Genomic DNA, 22,685 nt, shown 5'->3' with positions numbered 1-22,685 from the left:
TTTTGCCTCATATAACTCATTTTTATTTCCATTTTTCTTACTTTTAATAGGTGATTGCCATTGTAATAGTTTGATTTATTGAGAAACAACTTCTCTGGAGATTTAATTCCTCTTTTCTATGTTGTTTAAGAGTTTGTTTTCATTTCTCCTTAAGTTCATTGTGTTGTATAAAATAACATAACTCCAATAAAAGCTTTACCTTGCATCCCAAACCTATTCTTAAATCAATACCTTTATGTTAATTTTTTTTAAAAATTTCTTTTTACAAACCTCCATTATTGCTTCTACTAGTGCAAGTAATCCATAATGAAGCTGAAAGTTTTTAAAAAATCAGTATTTGTGACACCTGATCCAGTATTATCCCTCAGTCTCCTGTCCTCTCAAACTTCTGATGAAGTTTCTATGTAGTCTTCTCTGACATCTATTTGACTATCCTCCGATTTCTCTTTGAATTTTTCTAGAAATTCCCTCACCTTCTGGATTGCATTTAGTCATAACCTCTGCTGTTTGAAAGTAAAAACCACTCCTAGTTTGTTGTCATTGGGGGCTTTTTCTGCTTTAATCTCAAATCAAAAAAACCTTTTTTCTCTTACGCAAAATTATAATAGGAATTTTTTAAGACTCGTTATCTTTATTATTTATCTTCAATCTTGTATTAAAAGTGCACCTTGGAACATCTCTTGTTCTTGCAAATTTATATATTTCATCAAGTTCCGTTATCAGTATCCTCCTTTTCCCAATCCAAAAAAAATTCTAAGGCTTTAATAATCTTTTCTCTAGCTTCTTCATCATAATCTTCTGGGATTGCTCTAAATCTCCGATAAAATTCCTTCTCTCTCAATTTCAATACAGCTAGACTATTTATCTTTCCAAATATTTCTTCTAGTTTTTCATTTTGTTAATTTCTTTAATTGCCTCTTTCATCTTAACAAGTCTTTCATCCATTTTTTTTCCCCAAAAGCCATCATAGAAGATTCTGGTGAGGATTTATGGTGAACTAGATGTCCCTGAAGGACTGGGGACAGCAATGCAGCAAAAATCTGCAACCAGATCAATAGAGATCAGCAGACACAGTATTTCTGGATATTGTAGGATCCTGGGCTTGCACTCTGACAGCTTCTCCTTTTGAGTAGACTACAGGAACTGAGGTTTTTGTGGTTAGATCGTGAGGAATTTCAACCACAACTGTATTGTAGCCAACGGTACAATGTTTCTTAACCACTTTGGGATTTAGAGCTAAAGAGAGATTTTCTAAGTAGCTGCATAAGATTCCACTTGGTGAGTTACAATTCTTTCCAGATTACAAAGGAATAAAGAAAAAAAAAAAGATTTAAAAAACTTATATATTTTTTTTGGTAAAAAGCTTAATAAGGAGTCAATGTAAGAAAGTTTAAAATGGATAAAAGGGACATTTATTTTGAAAAGTACTTTTTTGGTGAAAGTGTTTTTGAACAAATTGGAATTAAATTAGACAAATGAACCAGACCTTCATGGGAATGTTTTTTTTTTTTTGTTTATTATTAACGAGTGCAGACAATTGGCGGATTTTACAAAACAAAAGATAATGGTAATATGAGTCAGACTGTGATGTTGATTGTAACTATGATGATACTGATTGTGATGCTGACTGTAACTTATGGAGTGCCATTAGAGATGAAAATATTAAAGGCACAGGAAGACAAAAGAGAAAGAAAAGGGGAAGCTAGCCTTTTCTTTTCCCCTTGTTTAAGACACTTTCCTTTTTGGATTATAATATTATAATGACAACCAGAAAAGTGGTGAGAATGGAGGGGGAGGAGAGGATTGCTAGAGCTACCTATAGGGAAAAGAATTACAGCAGATTTGGTTCAGAAAATGGTCCAGTTGAGAAATAAATTAGCTGAATAACTTGATGTTAAACTGACTAAACCACTTGAGAATAGAAATTATCTACTACTACATATATCAGCAAGCATGCAACATACAATTCATTCTTTTGCACATAAAAAAAGCTTCAGCTACGAAAAAAACCCTTAAGTGCATACATTTTTTTTAAATCTATGAGCATGTTCTTAACCAGATGCCCTTCACTGCTTATAGAGTGATCAGCATCTTTACACGACATCCTCATCCTGCCATCTCAGAATCCTGCAGACAAGTCTTGATAAGGACAAGCAGCAATGACAGGAGGACATGGAGGAAGGGAGCTCCAATTGCCTAGCACCAACTAAAAATACCAACCACTACTACGAGACTGATCTGTAAAATTATGTGTGTGTCCCATATAATACGATCTTATCTTCTGCCTTCCCATTCAGTATACACATTTTCTCAGTTTCTAATAGTTTTCAGAACTGCTACGTAAAAGTCCAACTTCTAATTTTCTACCAGAAAAAAGAAGAGAGCTTCAACAGCACCAGAGCTAAGAAGAAGAGAAAGGACTATAAGCCAATTGTGAGTTGTTTACTCATTCTAAGAAAGGAAGTTTCTACTTTGGTACCAAGTCTGTCCCTTCAATCTTCCTAAATCCTCTTCCAACCAAGAACACATAGATTGGGATGTTATATCAGTTGCTAAGGAGAGAGACAGAAAACATAGGAGAGAGAAAAGAAACTTTTGCCGAGAAGGAGTGGAAAAGATATAGAAAAGCAGCCTCCAAGGTCAGTTTGGGGGGGGGGGCGAGGGGGGGGAAAGGTTTTGCCATATGCCTTGAATATATTGTTTCAAAAAACAAATACTGGAATGAGTTAGTCACCCATTTAAGCATCCTGAACACACTGCTTGGTAGTTATGTGGCTGTGCAAAGCATTTGAAAGGGGGGCTTTGTAAAATGAGTGAATTATCCACCCTCAAAGCATAAAGCAGCTGCAATATCCAGACAGCTTAGTTTGGCTGTTCCGAGGGGCAACCCTGACTGTTCACATCTAACGTATGCACAGAAAGCCCATCTCATTCGACTATCAACCAAGCAAAGCAGCTGTGTATACACACACCTGAGCAGAGAACCAGGAAAAGCCTTCAAAAAGCAGCACCTGGCTTTTCAGAGGACACAGCTGCTTTAATGTTTCACTTGTGCCAATGCACTTTGCGAAGCCCCCTCCCCGGTTTCATGCTTTGCACAGTCCTAATAGCTAGTAAACAGATCAAATATATAACTAGGTTGTTGGAAAAAAGAAGAAAAGAAAGGTCAGGGAAACCGATTTTCAGCCAGTCTTGTGGCTTCCATCACCAGTCCGAACTTTTCGAGCCAAGACGGTCCCCTTGGCAACTTTCTTGCAGTTACTGGCCAAGCCAAGGAAGCACATGAGATCAATAAAACCAGTAGTGAAATTCCACCGCCAGCCATATTCACTTGTTGAGTAATCGAAGGGGAAAGTATGATGGTAATTATGGAAGCCTTCTCCTAAAGAGAGAGAGAAAAAAAACAAGAAGAAAATTGTAAGGAACAAAGCCCATTTTCCCAGTGGTGAAATTCAAATTTTTTTTACTACTGGTTCTGTGGGCATGGCTCGGTGGGCATGGCAGGGGAAGGATATTGCAAAATCTCCATTCCCACCCCACTCTGGGGCCAGCCAGAGGTGGTATTTGCCGGTTCTCCGAACTACTCAAAATTTCCGCTACCGGTTCTCCAGAACCTGCTGGATTTCACCCCTGCATTTTCCTTTTCTTAGGAGTAGCCTTTGGGAAGTAGCCAACTCTGCTCAGTATTCTCATTCTTGTGACATAGGAAATGCATTTATCTGAAACATTTATATTATATTTATTCACAACATTCACTAGCCCCTCTTCATTATAAAATGCTGTTAAAGCCAGAGGGTAGCATCATAAACCATTTAAAAGAAAAGCAAAACGAAAGATGGTAACAACCACAGCACCAACTCATCCAAAAACCCTGGGTGAGCCAGGAAGATGTGGTTCGTGTGAAAAGCTTACACCTCTGAGTAGAGAGGGAGTTTTGCAATCGGGAAAGATGTCTCTTGTTTTTCTGGGAGAAAGCAAACCCAAGGCAACACCACCAAGAGGGCAGTGTTGAGATGGGAGCGAAGGGTTTTCTGATTTCCTTATCACCATCTTAGGCCTTCCTGAGGTGTACTCTTCTACTGTTGCATCTATTGTTGCCTTCCTGCGACCATTAACTTTTATGAGCTAAGCATTCATTATGCAGATTTAAACAGCTCATCTTTTATACATAGCACCACACCACTAATTGGGTTAAACATGATTCCTTTTCAGTCAGTTTTAAGTGCTGATTAGAATGGATAAAAAAAATTGATGATTTTTAAAAATAAAAATTAAAAAAAATCAGATTTTTAAAATTTAAATAGGGTTTTTTTTTATTTTAATCAAATTTATTTTAATAAAATGCTTTTGGAGTAAAAAAACTATCTAAAGATAGTTTTCTATTTAAGATACATTAATAATTTAGTTTATTCAGCATGAAATGGAGCTTAGTTATGTAGCATGAGTTATGTACATTCTGCAATATTTAGTTTTGGTAAACTCATTCAATGAATCCGAGCTCTGCAAGCTGAGATAACATGCACTGCATTGATGCATTCACACAATTTCACAGTAACCATGAGATAAATCATAAAACAAAGTTCAGGAATATTCCTCTATCCCATTGTTTTGCAAATCTACGTACACTACAAACTATATGATTGTTTGAAGAGAAATACATCTGTACCACCAGGCTCTTAAGTGTGAGGTGGAAGGGCAAGCAGTAAAAATGAAAGTAAAACCTTCTAAGCAGCTTATAAATATAATATTAAAGAGCACCTGTCATTTCAGGTCCATCATGGCAGCGCCTGTTAGCGGGCATCCACTCACCTGCTGCCTGCCCCGTCCCTCAACTTGTTGTGTCACTGCCGCATCACCAGCCGTCCCATTAAAGTGAATGGGACTGTCGGTGAGTCAACAGTGGGTCAGAGGAGGGGCCATTGCGGGACAGAGATGACAACTGCTCTTTAAAAATTATGATTTAAATCGAGTTGATTTAAATCAAGGCTTTTTACTAGTGATTTAAATCATGATTTAAATCAAATCCCTCCTGGTGGTGATTTACTATTGGAATTATGATTAGAATAGGGCTGGAAGGGACCTCAGAGGTCTTCTAGTCCACCCCCTACTCAAGGCAGGAGACCTTATACCATCCTGATCAAATGGTTGGTCCAGTCTATTCTTGAAAACTCCAGTGATTGAGCACCCACAACTCCAGCAGGCAAGCCCTTCCACTGGTTAATTGTTCTGTCAGAAAATTTCTCCTTGTTTCTAGATTGGATCTCTCTTTAACAACCTTCCGCCCATTACTTCTTGCCCTGCTCTCACAGAAAGCAAGATCTCCATTGCCAGATTTACATGTTCACAACAAAATTTTGATATGAAATCTAGGTTTCTTTCTTTTTTTTAAAAAAAAAAACCAACTTCAGGAAACCTCTAGCCCAAGGGTGGGAAACTGTGGCCCTTTTACAACCCGTGGACTTCAACTCCCAGAATTCCTGAGACAGCCAAGCCAAGTTGTCTCAGGAATTCTGGGAGTTGAAGTCCACAGGTTGTAAAAGGGCCACAGTTGCCCACCCCTGCTCTAGCCCATAAATCTTCCTTTCCTGTTTCCAGGGAAAAGTTTCCCCCTCCCCAACCTCAGATAAGTAACTGATGTTGAGGGCAGGCAGGGAAGTGCCTGTTATCTGAAACAGTGGTGGAATTCACATTTTTTTTTACTATCAGTTCTGTGGCCATGGCTTGGTGGGCGTGGCTTGGTGGGCATTCCCCCAATGATCCCTGGATCTGGATGATCCTGAGAAAAAAAGGAACTAAATCGTGGTGGTACAGTGGTTAGAATGCAGTACTGCAGGCTACTTCTGCTGACTAACCAGGAGTTTGGCAGTTTGATTCTCAACGGCTCAAGGTTGACTCAGCCTTCCGTCCTTTCGAAATGAGGACCCAGATTGTTTGGGGGGAGGGGGGGAATAGGCTGACTCTGTAAACCACTTAGAGAGGGCTGTAAAGCACCCTGAAGCGGTATATAAGTCAAAGTGCTGTTGCTCTGTCTACCTTCTTTGAAAAACATCTCACAACCACCACCAAGGATCGTTGTGGCACTAAAGACTGCTGAAGGCCAATGCTGCACATTGAAGGGAATTTTCAAAGGGGATGAGGAGGAGGAGGAAAAGAGCTCTTGTTGCGTTACCCTCCCTGTTCTTCCCAACGCTTGAGAAAAAAAAAATCTCTGTCCAATATTTTATTTTGGGCGGGGCAAAACCAGTGTCATAAATCTAGATAAGCTTTTTAATCCTTCCTTTCCCTACTTGCTTTTTAGCTTTTAAAACAACCCCACCTTGAATTGGCCCCATTTCTGTTTGTTTGTTTGTTGCCGGAACAGACTTAAGCTGCCTAAGCCACTCATTTCACCACAGAAGCCAACCTGCCTATTCAAAGGACATGAAGTCCCTTGGTCTAAGCGAGATGCTGAACAGGAATGACTTGAAAAGGCTGTAAGCAGAACAGCTGATCTTCTCCAATAATCTCCAGTCCTTCATACTAAAACAGGACTTTAACCTATCATCCACCGGCAGGATTCAGATCTGTATCTCCAATCTGGGGGAAAACATACCGTATTTTTCGGAGTATAAGACACACTTTGTTCCCCCCTAAAAGAGGGTGAAAATTTAGGTGCGTCTTATACACCGAATGTAGCCCCGCCTACCTGCCGGCCCCCATCCATTGGCCTTTGCCTCCCAGCAATTTACCTCCTTGCAGCAAACAGACCGTTTCAGCTTCAGCACAAGGAGTTGATTGTCGGTTGGATCGGCCTCCCGACCCTCAGCTGTTTCAAGCTACAGGGATTGCCATTGCCTATTGCCACACAGGCCTCCACTGTTTGCTGCAAGGAGGCAAATTGCTGGGAGGCAGAGGCAGATTTTTTTTCGTTTTCCTCCCCAAAAAAGATAGATGCGTCTTATAATCCAGAGTGTTTTATACTCCGAAAAATACGGTAATCTTTCTCTTGGTTCCTTTGGAAAAAGACTCTGCAGGTGGGGGGGAAAGTCCTTGGTCCCAAGGGAAGGTCTTTTAAAAACCTGCCACTGTATGAAGGGAGGATGAACTGTCCAAGCAAGCAGGGGAAGGAAGGATTAGGTCTTTCCCATCCCTTCTAGAGTGGTCTTGATCTTCATTAGGACCCTGATGCAGAATAAATTAAAATCAGAGCTGAAGCACACAATCTATTAAAACCAGAGCTGAAGCACACAATCTATTCTCAATTCATGGCACCTGGCAGGCTTTTTACACCTTACATACCTAAAGCTCCAAAGACCACAAAGTGATTTTCTCTGGGGTTGATGTGGCGATCATATGGCCGATTGCCATACATGTGTGCCAAACTGTTCACCAGCCAACTGGCATTGAGGGTTGATGTGTATCGGAGAATGGTCAGCAGGAAGCTGACGAGAAAGGTTTCTCCCCAAAAATACCAAGGAACAAAGGAAGGAAGCATGAAGCACATGAGTACCACCGAAGTCTTGTAATACCTAAGAAGGGAAAAACAATAATAATTGTTGAACATTCTGAAAATCATAGGTTTAATTGATCACTTTCTAAACTGATAAAATGATCTTGATGTATAAACAATTCTGATATACTGGAACATAATATGCAGCAAATAAAAAGAATAATTCAACAGAAGAATTATAATGGCTCAGGCATTTTAGTCTCTAGCCAAGCAATAAATATTTGTGCTCAATTACCAATTCAACAGCAGAGAGCAATTGCAGCAAATGATGAAAAGAATTCAGCTGACATTATAATTTAGTCCCTGCCAAGCGCTTTTCCCAGATCCCTTTCATTTCCTCTGCCTGCAATAACCCCATGCTCACCTCCTCTGGAACATCACAACCTTGTCAGCTTTCAGGTCAGACAAGTCCAGCTTCTGTCCTTTTTCGATGACATCTGGGTGTTTGCGGACCAACAACCAGCCAATATGAGCAAAGAAAAATCCCCGTTTTGCATTGTGGGGATCTGCATCCGTCTCAGAGAATTTGTGGTGCACACGGTGGTCTCTGGCCCACTCATAAATATCATTCTAGATGAAGCACGAAGAGAATAATTTGAACAATGTTTAAAAGTGGAACGTTCTTAAGATTTGCTCCCTGCCTATCCCTAAAGAATAGGGAAGAAGGGTAAAAAATACTTTTATTAATTCTTTACTCTAGGGCAGGGGTGTCAAACTCAATTTCATTGAGGGCCACATCAGGGTTGTGTTTGACTTTGCGGGGGCAGGGGGGCGTGGCTAGCTCGATGTCACTCGTGTCAGGGGCGCTGTGGTGGCCTGAGCATTCTGCCAGCAAAAACTGGCTCCCAAGCTCCGTTTTCAGCTGCAATGGCCTCCTGCAACTCTCTGCCAGCGAAAACGGAGCTCGGGAGGGCCACCTGCAGCCCTTGCTAGCTCAATTTTCACTGGGAGAGGCACGACAGGCCAGTCCACGGTGGCCCCACGGGCCAGATCTAAGCATCCCATGAGCTGGATCCGGCCCCCGGCCCTTGAGTTTGACACCCCTACTCTAGGGTAAGCAAAAAGTATCACGGTTTTTAATTTTTGAACTTTTTATTCTATTTTAATTGTTTTTTGAACTTTTTAATTTTTATTGTATTGGAAGCTGCCCAGAGCCACTGTATAGTGAGATGGGCAACATAGAAATCCAATAAATAATAATTTCCATTTGACCAAGTCACAGATTAATGTTGGCTATTTGGGAGTTGGTGACATTTGAGACAGCAGTGGCTGGAAGTCTTTGGCAGCTATGTTTTGTTCACACACTCAGACAAAATATTTTGAAGTTTGACATGATTTTTGATGGAATGTAAATGATAATCTTATAGCTAGCCCTAAGCCTAAATTAATTAAAAACTGAGTGAGGAAAACAAAATACAAACTAGAAACTTGTTTATAACAACACAGGAGGAAGTTTTCATGTTCTGCCTGAGGTGCCAATTTCTTTATGGAATTCCAGGGCCATGCAGTTGGTCTGCCATACTTCCTACCTGAAAAGCCATGGAGTTGACTATGGCCAAGAATATCCGAAGAGGTAGAGTAGCTTTGTAAGACCGGTGACTCCAAAGCCGATGTGCTCCAGCTGTAACTCCAAGACCACCCAAGATGAAGCACAAAACAGCTGTAGAAAAAAAAAGGGGAGGGGGAAAAACTGTCAAAAGGATATAACTGATATCTTAATAAAACTCAGGTATGGCTTCCATCACCCCAAAAAGACCCAATTAAAAAATTAAAAAGATTTTAAAAAGATATACTTCAGATGGAAGAGGGATTTCTGTTCAGCTAACTAACAATGCAACTTGGAAACTATCCCCATGTTCTTTCTAGAGTCACTTTCACTACAAAATCATGTATGATTTTCATATTCCTTGTGTAGGAATTAGATGTCTTCTAGCACAGATGTTAAGAAATAAGTCCATTATCTATGGAACTCTGAACTGTATGACTATCATGAGCTATCTGACTGAGTATTGCTTTGATACCACAAGTGATTAATTATCCCATTCCAAACCACTGTTCATTAGATTATCATGCTAACTCATGCAAAATAAGTACTCATGCCAAAGACAAAACATTATGCCTAGTAATTCCTTAAGAGGGTTCAGATTTTATATAAATCAGGTGGCTTTTGGTGGTTTTTGTTTGTTTGTTTGTTTTTGGCTCACAAGACATCCTATCTACTCAACTCAGCAGAAAGAGAGGTAGAAGTATCTATATCCTGACAATTTTAACTGCTTCTCTTTACTCGGTAGGCTTGGCCTGTAAACTTTTGGAGTAATCCTGCAAAAGTTAAGATGCAGACAGGCTAGAATCTAATTCACCATCCAATGCCTTTCTTTCAAAGGAATACTGTACATTTGAATGGATGCTATGTTGAACCACCTTAGGGACTGGGGCAAAGTCTTCTTTTACACATCATTGTTCTCTTCTACTCATGATCACTTGGAAAAAGAGGAACAACTTTTCAAGGCTTGTGTAAGTGGTCTTTTAACATTCTGAAGGAAAACTGAGTGCTAATGATTCATAAATAGGAAACACTGGGAATAGAATTCCAGATAACCCCCATCTTGCTACCCAAACAAGGGGCAGATGTCAATCAAGAAAGCCTTCATTTGACATTACTACTTTGGGGAACCATTGATCAAATGGACATGGCAAGCCTGAGCACTGGATTTCAGATGCAGCTGTTTTTTTATGAGCCTGAGCATTCCATTAATCCCGCTGCTTTGAATATAAGCAAAAAGATTTGGCCAAGAAAAAATTAGGCAATATTATAATCGGCAACAACTCCAGTCTCCTTTCCTGGACAACTTTCCCAAGGTTACAAATTTTTCCAGCCTCAAAGGATTCATTGAGTAAATATTGAAACATGCAAATTAGTTAATTTATAAAGAAATGCTTAATTAGCAATCTTTCTAATTATATCTGAATACTGAATTAAATAACGTGGGATTTCAAAAGCAAAAAATTCCAAAGCTTTCTGTTGCCACAAAAGAAGCCATTGACACAACAAACTAAAAACCCCTATTATTTGTAAGTTTTTGCAAGACTTCATTCCAACCTATCCCACAAAAACCAGTTGGGCAGAACAAATAAATCTGGAAAAGAAGGAATCATCAGCAGTTCTCAGAATGCATTCATACAAATAAAACAGACTGATTTAACAAGATACAGTTCAACAGTGAGACAATTGAAAGCCATGCACTTAAGCATGAAAAACTAAATGCATTGGTATAGAATAGGTGGTACCAGGCTCAACTGTAGTAACTGGGAGAAAGATCTAAATGTCCTAATGGCTCATCACTTAAATATGAGCCAGCAATGTACTCCAGTTGCCAAAAGAGACAGTGCAATCCTAGATCGCATCAACAGAAGGATAGCATCAAGATCACGAGAAATGATACTACCATTTTATCCTGCCCTAGTGAGGCCACACTTCAAATACTGCATCCAATTCTAGTCACCATGACACAAAAAGATGTTGAAACTCTGGAAAGTGTGCAGAGAAGAGCAACGAAGATAATGGATCTGGAGGCTAAATCACGGTTGAACAGTTGAGGGAGGTAAGAATGTCTAGTCTATTAAAGAGAAAGATTAGATGGATGATAATGGTCTTCCAGTACTTGAGGGGCTGTCACAGAGAAAGGATTGACTTATTCTCCAAAACAGCAGAGGGCAGGACAAAAAGTAATGGGTGGAAATTTGTTAAAGAGAGATCCAACCTAGGAAAAATTTTCTGACTGTGAGAACAATGAATCAATGAGACAGCTTGCCTCCCAGAGTTACGGGTGGTCCCGTAACTCTGGAGGTTTTCAAAAACAGACTGGACAACCATTTGACCAGGATGATATAAGGTCTCCTGCCTTGAGCAGAGGGTTAGACTAGAAGATCTCCAAGGTCCCTTCCAACCTTATGATTTTATGTTCTCGTTCTGCCAGTCCTAGGAAGCAAATAATCCTAAAGCTAGTGGTTTATAAACTTTGTCTAGCTAAAATAATTTGTCCAGTTCATTCAACAGGCAGCAGAAAGCACGTTGCCTTTTTTATTTATAAGAAAATGCATATTCCTTTTTTGGTCAGGAAAACAGACATTCAAAATGGATTGACAGTATCTTAAACGATATAAAATTATAACCACAGTATTAAAATAAAAACAACAGAAGAAAAAGCAATCTAAAGAAAATGAACCATGAACAAGAGTCAAAATAAAACATTTTTAATTTTATTTACTTTATTAGGCCTTGCCTGACACTCACAATATAAAACCAATAATATACAACGTGAATAATTAAAAACGAAAGAACAAGAAAAAGAACAAAACCAAGATGGTGATATGGTCAACATCTATCTATGACTGTTTAAAAGCATTCATTGTGGGCTGGGGAAGCAGATGGTTTTACATATCATATGGTGGATTATAATTTAAAAATTCATATAACATTATTATTTGAGTATATTTGTCATCGTGCTGAAATCACTGTAACAAAGGGGCCATTTATACATCTGGGGCTGAGAGAAAGTGTAGAAATTTAGGCTATCTTCAAGCCCCAGTTGGCTCTTTAGGATCAGCAACAAGAAAATCCCTAATAAGTAGATGAGAGATACTCAAAAGCAAAATAGTTAGGTAGCCAAATTTCCCATTTCAAAAAGAAGATTCCCTGGATATATTAATTACTTTATTATTCTCAGAGGATATGTCATGTGGATATGAGTAATATGGAGACACACCCAGGGTGGATAAAAATCAATGATTTTTTTTTAAAAAAATCAAAAAAATCAGATTTTTTTTTATTTAAATCGGATTTTTTTTTATTTTTATCGAATTTATTTTAATAAAAAACTTTTGGGGTAAAAATCTATCGTAAGATAGTTTTCTATTTAAGATACATAAATAATTTAGTTTATTCAGCATGAAATGGAGCTTATGGAGTTATGTAGCATGAAGCTGTATATTCTGCAACACTGGGACTAGCAGAGATGACAGTTGCTCTTTAAAAATTATGATTTAAATTGAGTTGATTTAAATCAAGCCTTTCTACTAGTGATTTAAATCATGATTTAAATCAATTCGATTTAAATCAAATCCACCCTGGACACACCTGAATTGTTGATAGCCATTTCTAATTGCTTTTCAAAGCTCTTCCAAGAAAAGACATTATAGCTGCCATTATTTCCAGCAATGATTACATAGAATATTCCCACAGCTAATTTCCTAGAATGTTCTCAGATTCATTCCTGATAAATTGAAATGATGCCACTGGGATGTCTTTTATCTTCCCAGAAGAAACATTTAATAAGACAACTGGGATGTCTTTTATCTTCCAAGAAGAAACATTTAACAAGACCATCTATATAATATGGCACCTTGAACATGAACCAGATGTCACATCTTTCAGGGAAATTCCTTAGAAATGGCATCAAGCTCATTTCAATAGAAGTCGTAAGAACTCAACTTCTGCTTTCATTAGAGAGAAAAACAGTGGTACATAAATAAATAGGAATTAAAAAGAGGAACATTTGGTTGGGCTACTATTCCCAAACCTTGCCTATTCAACCTTTAAATAGAAAATTGTTGCCTCCATTCTGAGCATGTTGGCTATAATTCCCTCCTAGCAATCTGTATTGGATTTTCAAATATTCTCCAGATCTTGTGGCATGTTTTCATAGTCAAACTCTTTGTCCTTCGTATCAAGTACAGTGTGGTGAAATAGTCACCTATTGTAGTGGTAGAAGAGATAATGGATGCTCAATTATGAGTACTAGCTCCAGGGACTATACATCCTTTATTATAAAGGAGCAGCCCTTTATTCCAGAAAACTGTCTTTTAGATTTTGCTCTTGAATTGTAGGCACAGTTATAAACACATTTTTTTTATCCTTATGAACCTCTTTCAGATTTGCCCCTTTGTCAGGTTTGTCCTTTATTTTTTCCCCATGAAATATGGTCATTACAGTATTAAACCCTGATGAAGACATCAGAAAGATGGGAGCAGAGGATCAGCCATATTTGGGGGGGGGGCAAGCACAGATATTTTGGAAATGTATATAAGTCTCAGGAGAAGTATATAGATACTGTTTGCGCAGGCAACAGGAGAGTAAAAGACCCTTTTTGGAAGACTGAGTTGAGGTCTAAAAACTAAAACAAAGATACATGGGTGGAACATTTACTCAAGATTTCCTCTTCAGCCGGCAAGGGCCATTCCCTCCAGTCCAGGGGTGGTATTCACTTACCTTCGCTACCTGTTTGCAAGTGTGAGCACACATGCATGCTCACTTTGCTCGCAGTCACCTCTGTGCATGCGCAGGACCTTCCGCGCATGCGCAGAACATCAAAAACAGGGTGTGATTACGTCTGGGCGGGTGAACGGAGCCTCCCACCACCGCCAGCAGTTCGCTCGAACTGGATATAACCGGCTGAATATCACCACTGCACCAAGCCATGCTTTCTCAATGTGTCTGCCTTCCTATTCCATACATACATTAAAAACACAGCATGCTTTGTCCCTTCCCTGTCCTTGCAATGTCTGCCAGTCTCTGCATTCCACTCCTGCTCTGATGTTGCTTTCTTTCTCTGCCAGGTGAATTCTCTAGTTCCCCCCCCCCCAGACTTCTCCTCTGTCAAGCCACCCCCAAATGCAGCCTCTTCCTCTTTCAGCTCCTCCTAAGTTACTTCCACTTCTCTTGTCAATTTCTTCAATGTAGTTTCCTTCTCTTAATCTTTACTTTCTACCAAGTAATGGATAATGCCAGCTTTTTGGCCACTTTTTTTCTTTGACTTCTCAAGGATGTTTCTTGATCCATGTGCCTCTTACCCCGTTTCCCTGAAAATAAGACCCAACTGGAAAATAAGCTCTAGCATGATTTTTTTAAATGCTGGTAATATAACCCCCAAAATAAGCCCCCGTTAAGATCATCAGCCAGACGAACACAATTAGTACTATATTTCCCCAAAAATAAGTCCTAACCAGAAAATAAGCCCTAATGCATTTTTTTGGATCAAAAAATAATATAAGACCCGGTCTTATTTTCGGGGAAACTTGGTAGAAGCAAATCAAGAATAAGATTGCCAAGCTGTTGGCCATCCGGATTGCCTCTTGATCAGAAATGTTCAGGTTTCAAATATTCAAAGCACAGAATCATTTTCCATGGCTACAAGTTATGACCATGGGTCTCTGCTGATTGTTTTTAATGCATGTCAACAAAGCTCAGCAGCCAAAGAAAAAAGAGCCAGCCTTAACTGAATGTTCAACTGTTCTTTGCCAGTGATAAAAAAATTATAAAATAGATAGGCTGAGATGTAGCTTTCTACCTAGCCCTATATTTAGAATGGTAAATGGAGTCAAAGAAGGCTGTAATTAAGATATTCTATGCCATTATGACTGTTTTAATTTCTACTTCTCAAGTGAATCCATTTCTCAGTTTGAACTGGCTTTTGTGCAATTGTTCAAACACTTAACTAGATGGAATTTCTTCAGTTGGTTCCTGTGCTCCTATCCAATGCATCCCCGCCGCCACCCTCCCTGTACTTTGATCTTCAGGGGACATAATGTAAAAGTGAGGGTGGGGGACTCAAAAAGCCCTGGAAGATTTTCGTCAACTACATCTCAAGTGGGTTTTACCTCTTCCATCTGGACTGGCTTTCATCAGGACATGCCCTTATTACTACCAACAACCCCTTTCTGCTTTTAGACAAAGAGCCTACACATTCCCTCCTTAGCTACGCTTTTTAAAATCTGAATAAATTAATTAGCATTACTAGTTATATTTACTGTTTGCGTATTGATTATATGACAAATTAAACTGCTAGATATAAAATGAAAAATGCATGTATTATAACCATCTTTGTATGTAGTTATGTATTTATTTATACAAATCTTTGTATGCCACCTACTCTCCAGACTCTTGGGAGACTGAACATCTCACCAGTGACAAATATCATACTTGCACTTTAGACAACCTCCATACATCATCAGATCATTTAAAAAGTGCCGTCTGAAAACATGGGAGTACAAAGCTCTGAGTGGAGAGGAGCAACATCATGGACAGCAAAGTCTTTTCTGCCTTATTACACTTTCGCTCAACCATCAGATCTTTATAAAACTTGAACGAAGCACTTCTCCATTGAGGCATTTTAGGGAGCAGTTTTTCAAAAATGATTTTTAAAAGGCAAATCACAAACATATACACAGGGGTGGGATTGAAAAATTTTAGCAACTGGTTCTCTGCCCGGTTGCTGGGTGGTGTGGCCTACTTGGCCTCCTGCATCACGGTTGTGGGGGAGAGGCTTTTCACTCTCCCCAAGCTCCAGAGGCTTTCCTCGAGCCTCCGAAAGGGCAAAAACAGCCTCCTCCGGAGACCAGAAACAGGCCCATTTCCAGACTTCCAGTTGGCCCGTTTTTCGCCCTCCCCAGGCTCTGGAGGCTTAGCTCGAGCCACCAGGAGGCTGAAAATGGCCTCCCCTGGGGTTCCAGAGGCTGGAAACAGGCCTGTTTCCAGACTTCCAGAAGGCCTGTTTTTTACCCTCCCAGAGCCTCCGCGCAGGCCCTGCACTTACCTGACATCCAAAACGGGCTGCGTGGAGACTCCTGGGAGGAGCGGGGTGGAGTGGGTGGGGTCAGCCAGTCCTTGCAACTACCGGTTGGGCGAACCAGATTAAAATTAACATCCGGTTCGCTCGAATCAGTCCGAACTGGCTGAATCCCACCTCTACATATTTGCCTCTATTTTAGTCTCCGACCACCGTCTGAAGAACCTAGAAATGGTTTATCAGCTGGGAAACAGTATTTCATGCATCATTTCATAATGATTCATGAAATACATGAAACAGTATTTCATAGCCTTTGTTATCCTAGGAAGGATGCTGGATACTTCCCAGAATTATCCCTGAGTATTCTATTCTGAAGGGCCTGATTTCTCGCAGTGAATCCTGAAGGAAACATGAATCAAATCACTGGGATGTCTGCTTAGTTACTGACTATGCTTATGGCCCTCCAGATGTTGATAACATTATATCCAAGCAGTATAGGGAAACAGTAGTCTATGCTATGGTCCATATTGATCAGCTGGCATTATTCAAGGTCCCATTATTAAATACTACATAGTAGGCCTAGTTCTCTTGCACATAGCAAAATCCAATGATCTTCTAAAGCCCTGAATATTTCTTACAAAGTTGGATAAAGTTGGATATGAACTCAAGAGCATTCATGTGGCTGCCCAGAACAGCCTGTTTCTAAATTCAGATGGCTGTGACCCTCCCTCTGGGTTTTGGGGGGAGACTTTCAGAGTTCAGAAGAGAGGAAAGTAACTAACTGAGAACAGCAGAAGCCTATGTAACAAAGACAATAAGTTGACCCAGATAACCATTTTTAGACAACTATTTGTCCAGTATAAAAACTCCTGCCTTGGGCTGGGGGACGGACTAGAAGACTTCCAAGGTTCCTTAGATGCTATGATCTTATGACACTTCCAAGCTAAATGAGGGTAGTTTTAGCTTACCCCATGCCAAAGTGAGTAGCTTTGCAGAAGGTATGAACCAGATGGCATACACAGCAGTTAGATGGAGAAGAGACATGAGAATAATGTTCCTCCAGACGTATCTTTTTGAAGGCTTCGGACCCTCTTTCTCACGATAAGTCTCATCAAAAATGTCATCTGTCATCTCTCTTTCTGACGCCATTTGCTCATAAGTGGGATGGACTTTTTCCGAATGAGCTACACCATTCTGGATAATGTGAGTAAAGGCAGGCATGGTAGAAAAGTCTGGAATGATCTGGCAAATAAAGTAAACAAAGTTACACACAAAGTCCTGCATTGACCTAAACCAAAATAACATTTTCCTCGTTTCTAGGTTCTTCATTGAAACTCTTAAGTTGACACCTGTCTACAAAGCAATGAAATACTTGCAACTTATATGGTGTGACAAGGAAGGGCAATTTGTGATCTGTTAAATACATCTCTAAAGTGCACTGTATAACTTACACAGTTTGCTAGATACCCAACTAATTGCAACTAATGCTCCATGGGATAAAAAGTTTGAGCATGCAAGTAGAAATGCCCTTGTTCCTCAGCTAAGTATTGAAATTTTGTCAAGAGCAGAATCAATAACATATTTCACTTCTCCTTCATGCATTTTATTTATTTGGTGCATATATATACACAAACACCGTGTTTTCCCGAAAATAAGACCGTCTTATATTTTTTGAACCCCGAAATAAGCACTTGGCCTTATTTTCAAGGAGGCTTTATTATTTTGGGGCGTGTGGAGCAAGACGGGGCTCCTCTTTCCGTCTTACGTGATTTCCAGCTCTGTCTCCCTAACCCTAATCAGAGGAAATGGCGGGGACCAACCACACATGCGTTTAAATATTTTCGGGGAGGGCTTATTTTCGGGGGAGGGCTTATTTTCAGGGAAACATGGGTGTCATTAGTGAGGTGGGTGGCATATAAATTTATTTAATTAATTAATTATATGCACTAGAAGGTAGAATGCAAGTTTCAAATGAATAATTATGTACTTTTGTATCAAGAGGTCTGGACAATGTAGGTTTTGTATGCAGAATGACTATACAATATAAATCTGTAGCAACTAAATATCCACAAATCTGAAAGGCAATATTTTAACTCCAGGTTTGTTTCCTTAACATGCATAGCACAAATCAAATCTAAGGCATAAAGAAACCGAAAAAGAAAATCCCATTGAGATCAATGCAATTTTCTTCTGGGCCACACTGTAGTTTTATTTATTAAAGTTGTGTGCAAGTTGCAGCAAAGAAATTCAAATGGTATATCCTCAGCAATATACATCAGCCTCCTTCTAATTTAACTAGTTAAATTGTTGTGTAATAGTATTTACTAGGCTTAGTTGATATCCACAAGTCGAACTGGGTCTGGGTTTATCAAAGTGACAAACAGTTGGCTGGGAACTATGGTACCAAGATTTCTGAAGGGTCTTAATTAGGATCAATCAAGCCAGATAAGGAAGGAGAAAAACAAGCCAAAGAAAGTCTCAAAGGTGCTTTTTCCAAAAGGCAACTAGACTTTCTTGGTTTTTTTTCTTTGAAAACATTTCGCTTCTCATCCAAGAAGCTTCTTCAGTTCTAACCTTTTCAATGGGAAAAAAAATGAGAAAGTCCAGTTGCATTTTTGAAAAAGCACCTTTCAGACAACCATGACTTGGATGATTGAGAATTTCCATAGACATTAGGTCAAAAAAACCACTGACAGACTCCACAAATGTGCCTATGAAGTCAGTAGGCGTCAAACACAAGAGTTCCTCTTTTATCACCTGACTAGAGAAACCTCAGGGTTCTGTACTTCTTTATTATTTTTATTCTTATCATTGATACCTCACTCCAAAACACTGAGAAGACTGTTCTTTTTTTAAAATTAATTAACTTGCTTGTGAACAGTTGAGCTTAGAAGAATGTTGCCATAAACAGCTTAGTGTCATTGAGACGGGCAGCTATGGAACTGAATGGATGAATAAATGAATAAATACGAAAAAGAATGTCTCCCCTCACATTATTCTTAGGTATTGAGATGAGTTGCAGAAATTACTGTTGGTCCTATGAAGCAGAAAAGGGATGATAGATTACATCAAGCTGGCTGGGAAGAAGATGAAAGCAAACAGTAATCTCTCAGCTTTAAGTTAAAATTATAGTGAAAATTATTTCCATCCAAAGCAAGAATCAGAATTCTTTGCAAGTGGAAAACCAGAAAGGTTGTGTTTACGTCGACTTTGTTTTAAAAACACTGGAGAAAATGTAAGATATTACATATAAAGGGAAATTAAATTTGAAATAATCAGGATTACAAATGCTTTTCAAACTTGGCAACTTTTAAGATGTAGGGACTTCAACTCCCTGAATTCTTCAACCAGCATGCTGGGAGTTGAGGTCCACGCATCTTAAAATTGCTAGTCTGAAAAAGAATGATCTACACATTTATCTGGATTCAATAGGTCTTACTTTTTGGGGGGGTTGTACAGATAGATGAGAGGGAGGGAGGGAGGGAGGGGATACACACACACACAATTGTACTGAATCTTTAGAGAAACTTTATTGATTTAGTCATTTAACCATATCAAAAATATAAAACTAATACACTAAATTATGCTCATTGCTTTTGGAAACCACATTCAGTTTTAAGAGATAGTAAAGGGCTGTTATTCAGAGAAGATGAGTAATGCTATGTAAACTACAGAGTACTGTAGTTCAAAAATTTAGACTGGTTCCTTGTTTGCCCGCAGGCCTCCTTCAGCTCAGGAAAGCTGGTGCCAGAGCTGGGCATGGCCAAACTGAAGCGAGAAAACAGTCTCCAGACCTAGCAGGTGAACAGGTCACTCTCCCTTCTCAGCAAAGGTAGCAGGGCTAGGCCAAAGCCACAGAGGGCGAGACAGAAAAGTTAGCCGGCTGTTTTCAGTTCAGGGGACATAGTTGCCGGTTTGTGGCAATGATCAACATTGGCACCATTTTACTCTTGCCTCCTTCTCTTTGGCACAGGAATGTCATGAAGAAAGAACCTGGCTTGTCAAGCTTGCCTTAGATTTAAATGATCAGAGGTCTTTATTTTAATTAATAAGATTCTGGTCTAATTGAATGGCTTTTTTTAAAAAAAAAAAATCTTAAATCATCTAAGCCATGGCACAATGCAAGCTGTCTTGGTCAGGTTGTCAAGATGTGGAATTCTCTCTTGCGGTTCTCACAAGCTGGGTGTGGGGCTGGCTCCCTCCAAGTGCATCCCAGCAGCTGTGCCATTTCAAAAAATTTCAAGGTAGTCGTTCCCTCTTTTCCTTTCCCTGAGATCTTTCTTTCTTTCTTTCTTTTTCTCTTTCTTTCTCTCTCTCTCTTTCTTTCTTTCTCTCTCTCTCTTTCTTTCTTTCTCTTTCCTTCCTTCCTTCCTTTATTTCTTCCTTCCTTCCTTCCCCCCTCCCTCTCTCTCTCTTTCTTTCTTTCTTTCTCTTTTTCCTTCCTTCCTTTGCAAACTGTCAGGACCGCGGTGGGGAAAAAAGCAGGGAGAGTAAACCTCTTGTCGGAACTCCTAGTTAGTAAAATGCTACTAGTAAAGCCGCAGGGTGATGCGTCAAAGAAAGGCCGACAACAGAGAAGCATCCTTCACGGGGGGTGGGGGGGGGGCAGCCCTCCCTCCAAGGGGGCTCGGGGCAGCGTCGTTCCCCCCCTCCCCGTTGCAGCTTCCTCCCAAAAAAGCAAACCAGTGCCTGCCTGCTTGCCTACCCCCCCCCGCACCCCCCTCTCTGCCGCCAGCTGGGCGCGCGCTCTCTCTCTCTCTCGCGCGCGCGCGCTCCCCTTCCCCAGCAATAGCGTCAGATGATCGGCCCGGGGGGGGGGGAGCCCCCTTCCCCCGCTGTGGCTCCGGGGGGGGGGGGAGCCCCGGGCGCCTTTTCCCAGCCATTGCCCAGCGGGAGCATCCTTTCGCCGGGAAAGCAAAGGACATTCGCCGGGGCAAAATGGGGAGGGGGGGTCTGAAATGGAGCCTGCGGGCGCCGTCGGGGGCGCGCTCTGTTTCTGGAAGGCTCCAGGACGGCACCGAGAACATCCCGTGGCGCAGAGCCCTCTCCGCCGGGGGGGGGGGCTGGGCGCAGAGAGAGAGGAGGGGGGCTTCCTCACCCGGCTTAAGGCACCTAAGGGGAAAAAGCAAAGCGTTAATTACCTCCTCTTGCAAAAACTGCGAAGGCATCGAAAGGCCCCGCTCGGTCGGCAAACAGCTGCGGCTCCTTCGCTCGGAACAGCAGCGAGAGGCGCGGTGTGTGTGTGTGTGTGTGTGTGTTTTCCGGCTTTACCTGCAGCCTCCCCGGGTTTTTCCTCGGATGCTTCTCTGGCGCTTAAAGCTCTTTCTCTATCCAGCTCTTCCTTCCTTCCTTCCTTCCTTCCTTCTTCTCCGGGAATTTAAACGGACGGACGGCCACGACCTGCAGTAACCCGCTGGGCTGGGCTTGCAATGCAACCTCGCGACCTTGGCAAGAAGGGGCGGTGGAGTGGGAAGCCGCGCGTGCCGCCGGGCGAGTGTTTGCCGGGGAGGGGTGGGGGGGGAGGGGGCTGGTAGCCGGTGACGCTGCAACGGGGGGGGAGGGGGAAGAGGCGAAGGGCGTCGATTGGCTGCCTGGACTTTGGTGCCACCGGTGCCTCCACGGCATTGGCTGCCCGCAATCTGCTGTTGGACGGCGGTTCGGTGCGCGGCTTCTTTTCTCCGCGTTTCTCCCCTTTGCTGGTTCAGCCGCCGGCCGGCAACCTGCCTGGCCACGCCCCTCTCTCTCTGTCTCTCTCTCGTGGCCGGGTTTGGGACGAGACGGGGCGGGAGATGCTGTTTTTCGGACGCCGGGGGTGGAAGGTGCTGGAAGCCCCTCCGCTCGTCGGGGGCCGAAGCCCCTGCTTGCTCTGCCTTTCCCCAAGGTGGGGGGGGGGGTGTGCATTTGTTGCAGAGACCCGGACCTTGCCGGAATCCCGCACCAAGGGGAGGTCGAAGCTGGTGCTCCGAAACAGCCGGACGCCCCCTCGAGGTCCGGATATAGCACGGCTTCCCGGGGCCCGAAGCTTTCCAAATTCCCTCAATCCGGAGCGCGGGAGCCCCTTCGGTGTTGCCTGGCTTAGGGAAGCGATACAGGCGGCCGCGGAGAGTCAGCAGGCGGCCCCTTTTTGCCCCCCACCAAAAATGGGATGAGCTGAGTGAGGAGTGGCCCCTCATTGCCTGGCCTCAGGGCCGTCTGAGCAGCATTAGGGGTCCCCTCCGGCAAAGCATTGTACTTGTGGGGAGGGGGAGCTACAATAACTCTCTCCTCAGAGGAATGAATTCAGATTCAAATCTTTCATGTCAGTGCACAACGTATGTATAATGAGACTGGTGGAGCTCCCTCAGTGCACACACACACACCCCAACACAATACAACTCACCGGGAAGACAGAAAAGCCCTAACCCAGTAAATCATATGAATAAAACACCCAGTCCTATTGCCCGAGTGTAAACATGTTACACGTTAGGCCGGACCTGCAACTCCTATCGTACTTCGTAGTTCTGATGTTTTATTTATTTATTTATTTATTTATTTATTTATTATTCGAATTTCTATACCGCCCTTCTCCTTTCGGACTCAGGGCGGTGAACAGCCAAAATAAAAACATTTATACATAAATACGATTAAAAATA

The 22,685-nt window shown here is 41.4% G+C and overlaps 1 protein-coding gene across 2 annotated transcripts; it reads right to left on the bottom strand.

Annotated features, from left to right (window-relative positions):
• Positions 1-1,389: 1,389 nt before the first annotated feature.
• On the bottom strand, positions 1,390-21,789 carry SCD (stearoyl-CoA desaturase). 2 transcript variants are annotated; one of them, XM_034435704.3, is made up of 6 exons: positions 21,325-21,789; positions 17,022-17,295; positions 9,019-9,149; positions 7,854-8,059; positions 7,279-7,508; positions 1,390-3,382 (listed from the first exon to the last, which is right to left on the bottom strand). In XM_034435704.3, the coding sequence occupies exons 2-6, from the start codon at positions 17,272-17,274 to the stop codon at positions 3,183-3,185; spliced, it is 1,020 nt and encodes a 339-aa protein (XP_034291595.2). In that variant the 5' UTR covers positions 17,275-17,295; positions 21,325-21,789; the 3' UTR covers positions 1,390-3,182. The 2 variants fall into 2 exon arrangements, with proteins under 2 accessions (XP_034291595.2, XP_034291594.2); XM_034435703.3 differs by having other exon boundaries at positions 21,195-21,777.
• Positions 21,790-22,685: the final 896 nt, after the last annotated feature.

This window comes from Pantherophis guttatus, chromosome 6 (genome assembly GCF_059756535.1).
Source record: "Pantherophis guttatus breed Tessera chromosome 6, ASM5975653v1, whole genome shotgun sequence".
Classification (NCBI taxonomy): domain Eukaryota; kingdom Metazoa; phylum Chordata; class Lepidosauria; order Squamata; family Colubridae; genus Pantherophis; species Pantherophis guttatus.
Note: the sequence above shows the minus strand (reverse complement) of the source record. Positions and strands in the feature narration are given on the sequence as shown.

What these genes read in the sequence shown, in the direction of transcription:
- SCD (XM_034435703.3), bottom strand. Translation starts at nt 21,221, where the DNA reads ATGCCTTCGCAGTTTTTGCAAGAGGAG. An exon ending in GCTACTCACTTTGGCATGGG is followed by an intron (nt 9,150 to 17,021) that starts GTAAGCTAAAAC and finishes TTTTTTCTACAG; the next exon opens with CTGTTTTGTGCTTCATCTTG. An exon ending in TCAACTCCATGGCTTTTCAG is followed by an intron (nt 8,060 to 9,018) that starts GTAGGAAGTATG and finishes TGCTTCATCTAG; the next exon opens with AATGATATTTATGAGTGGGC.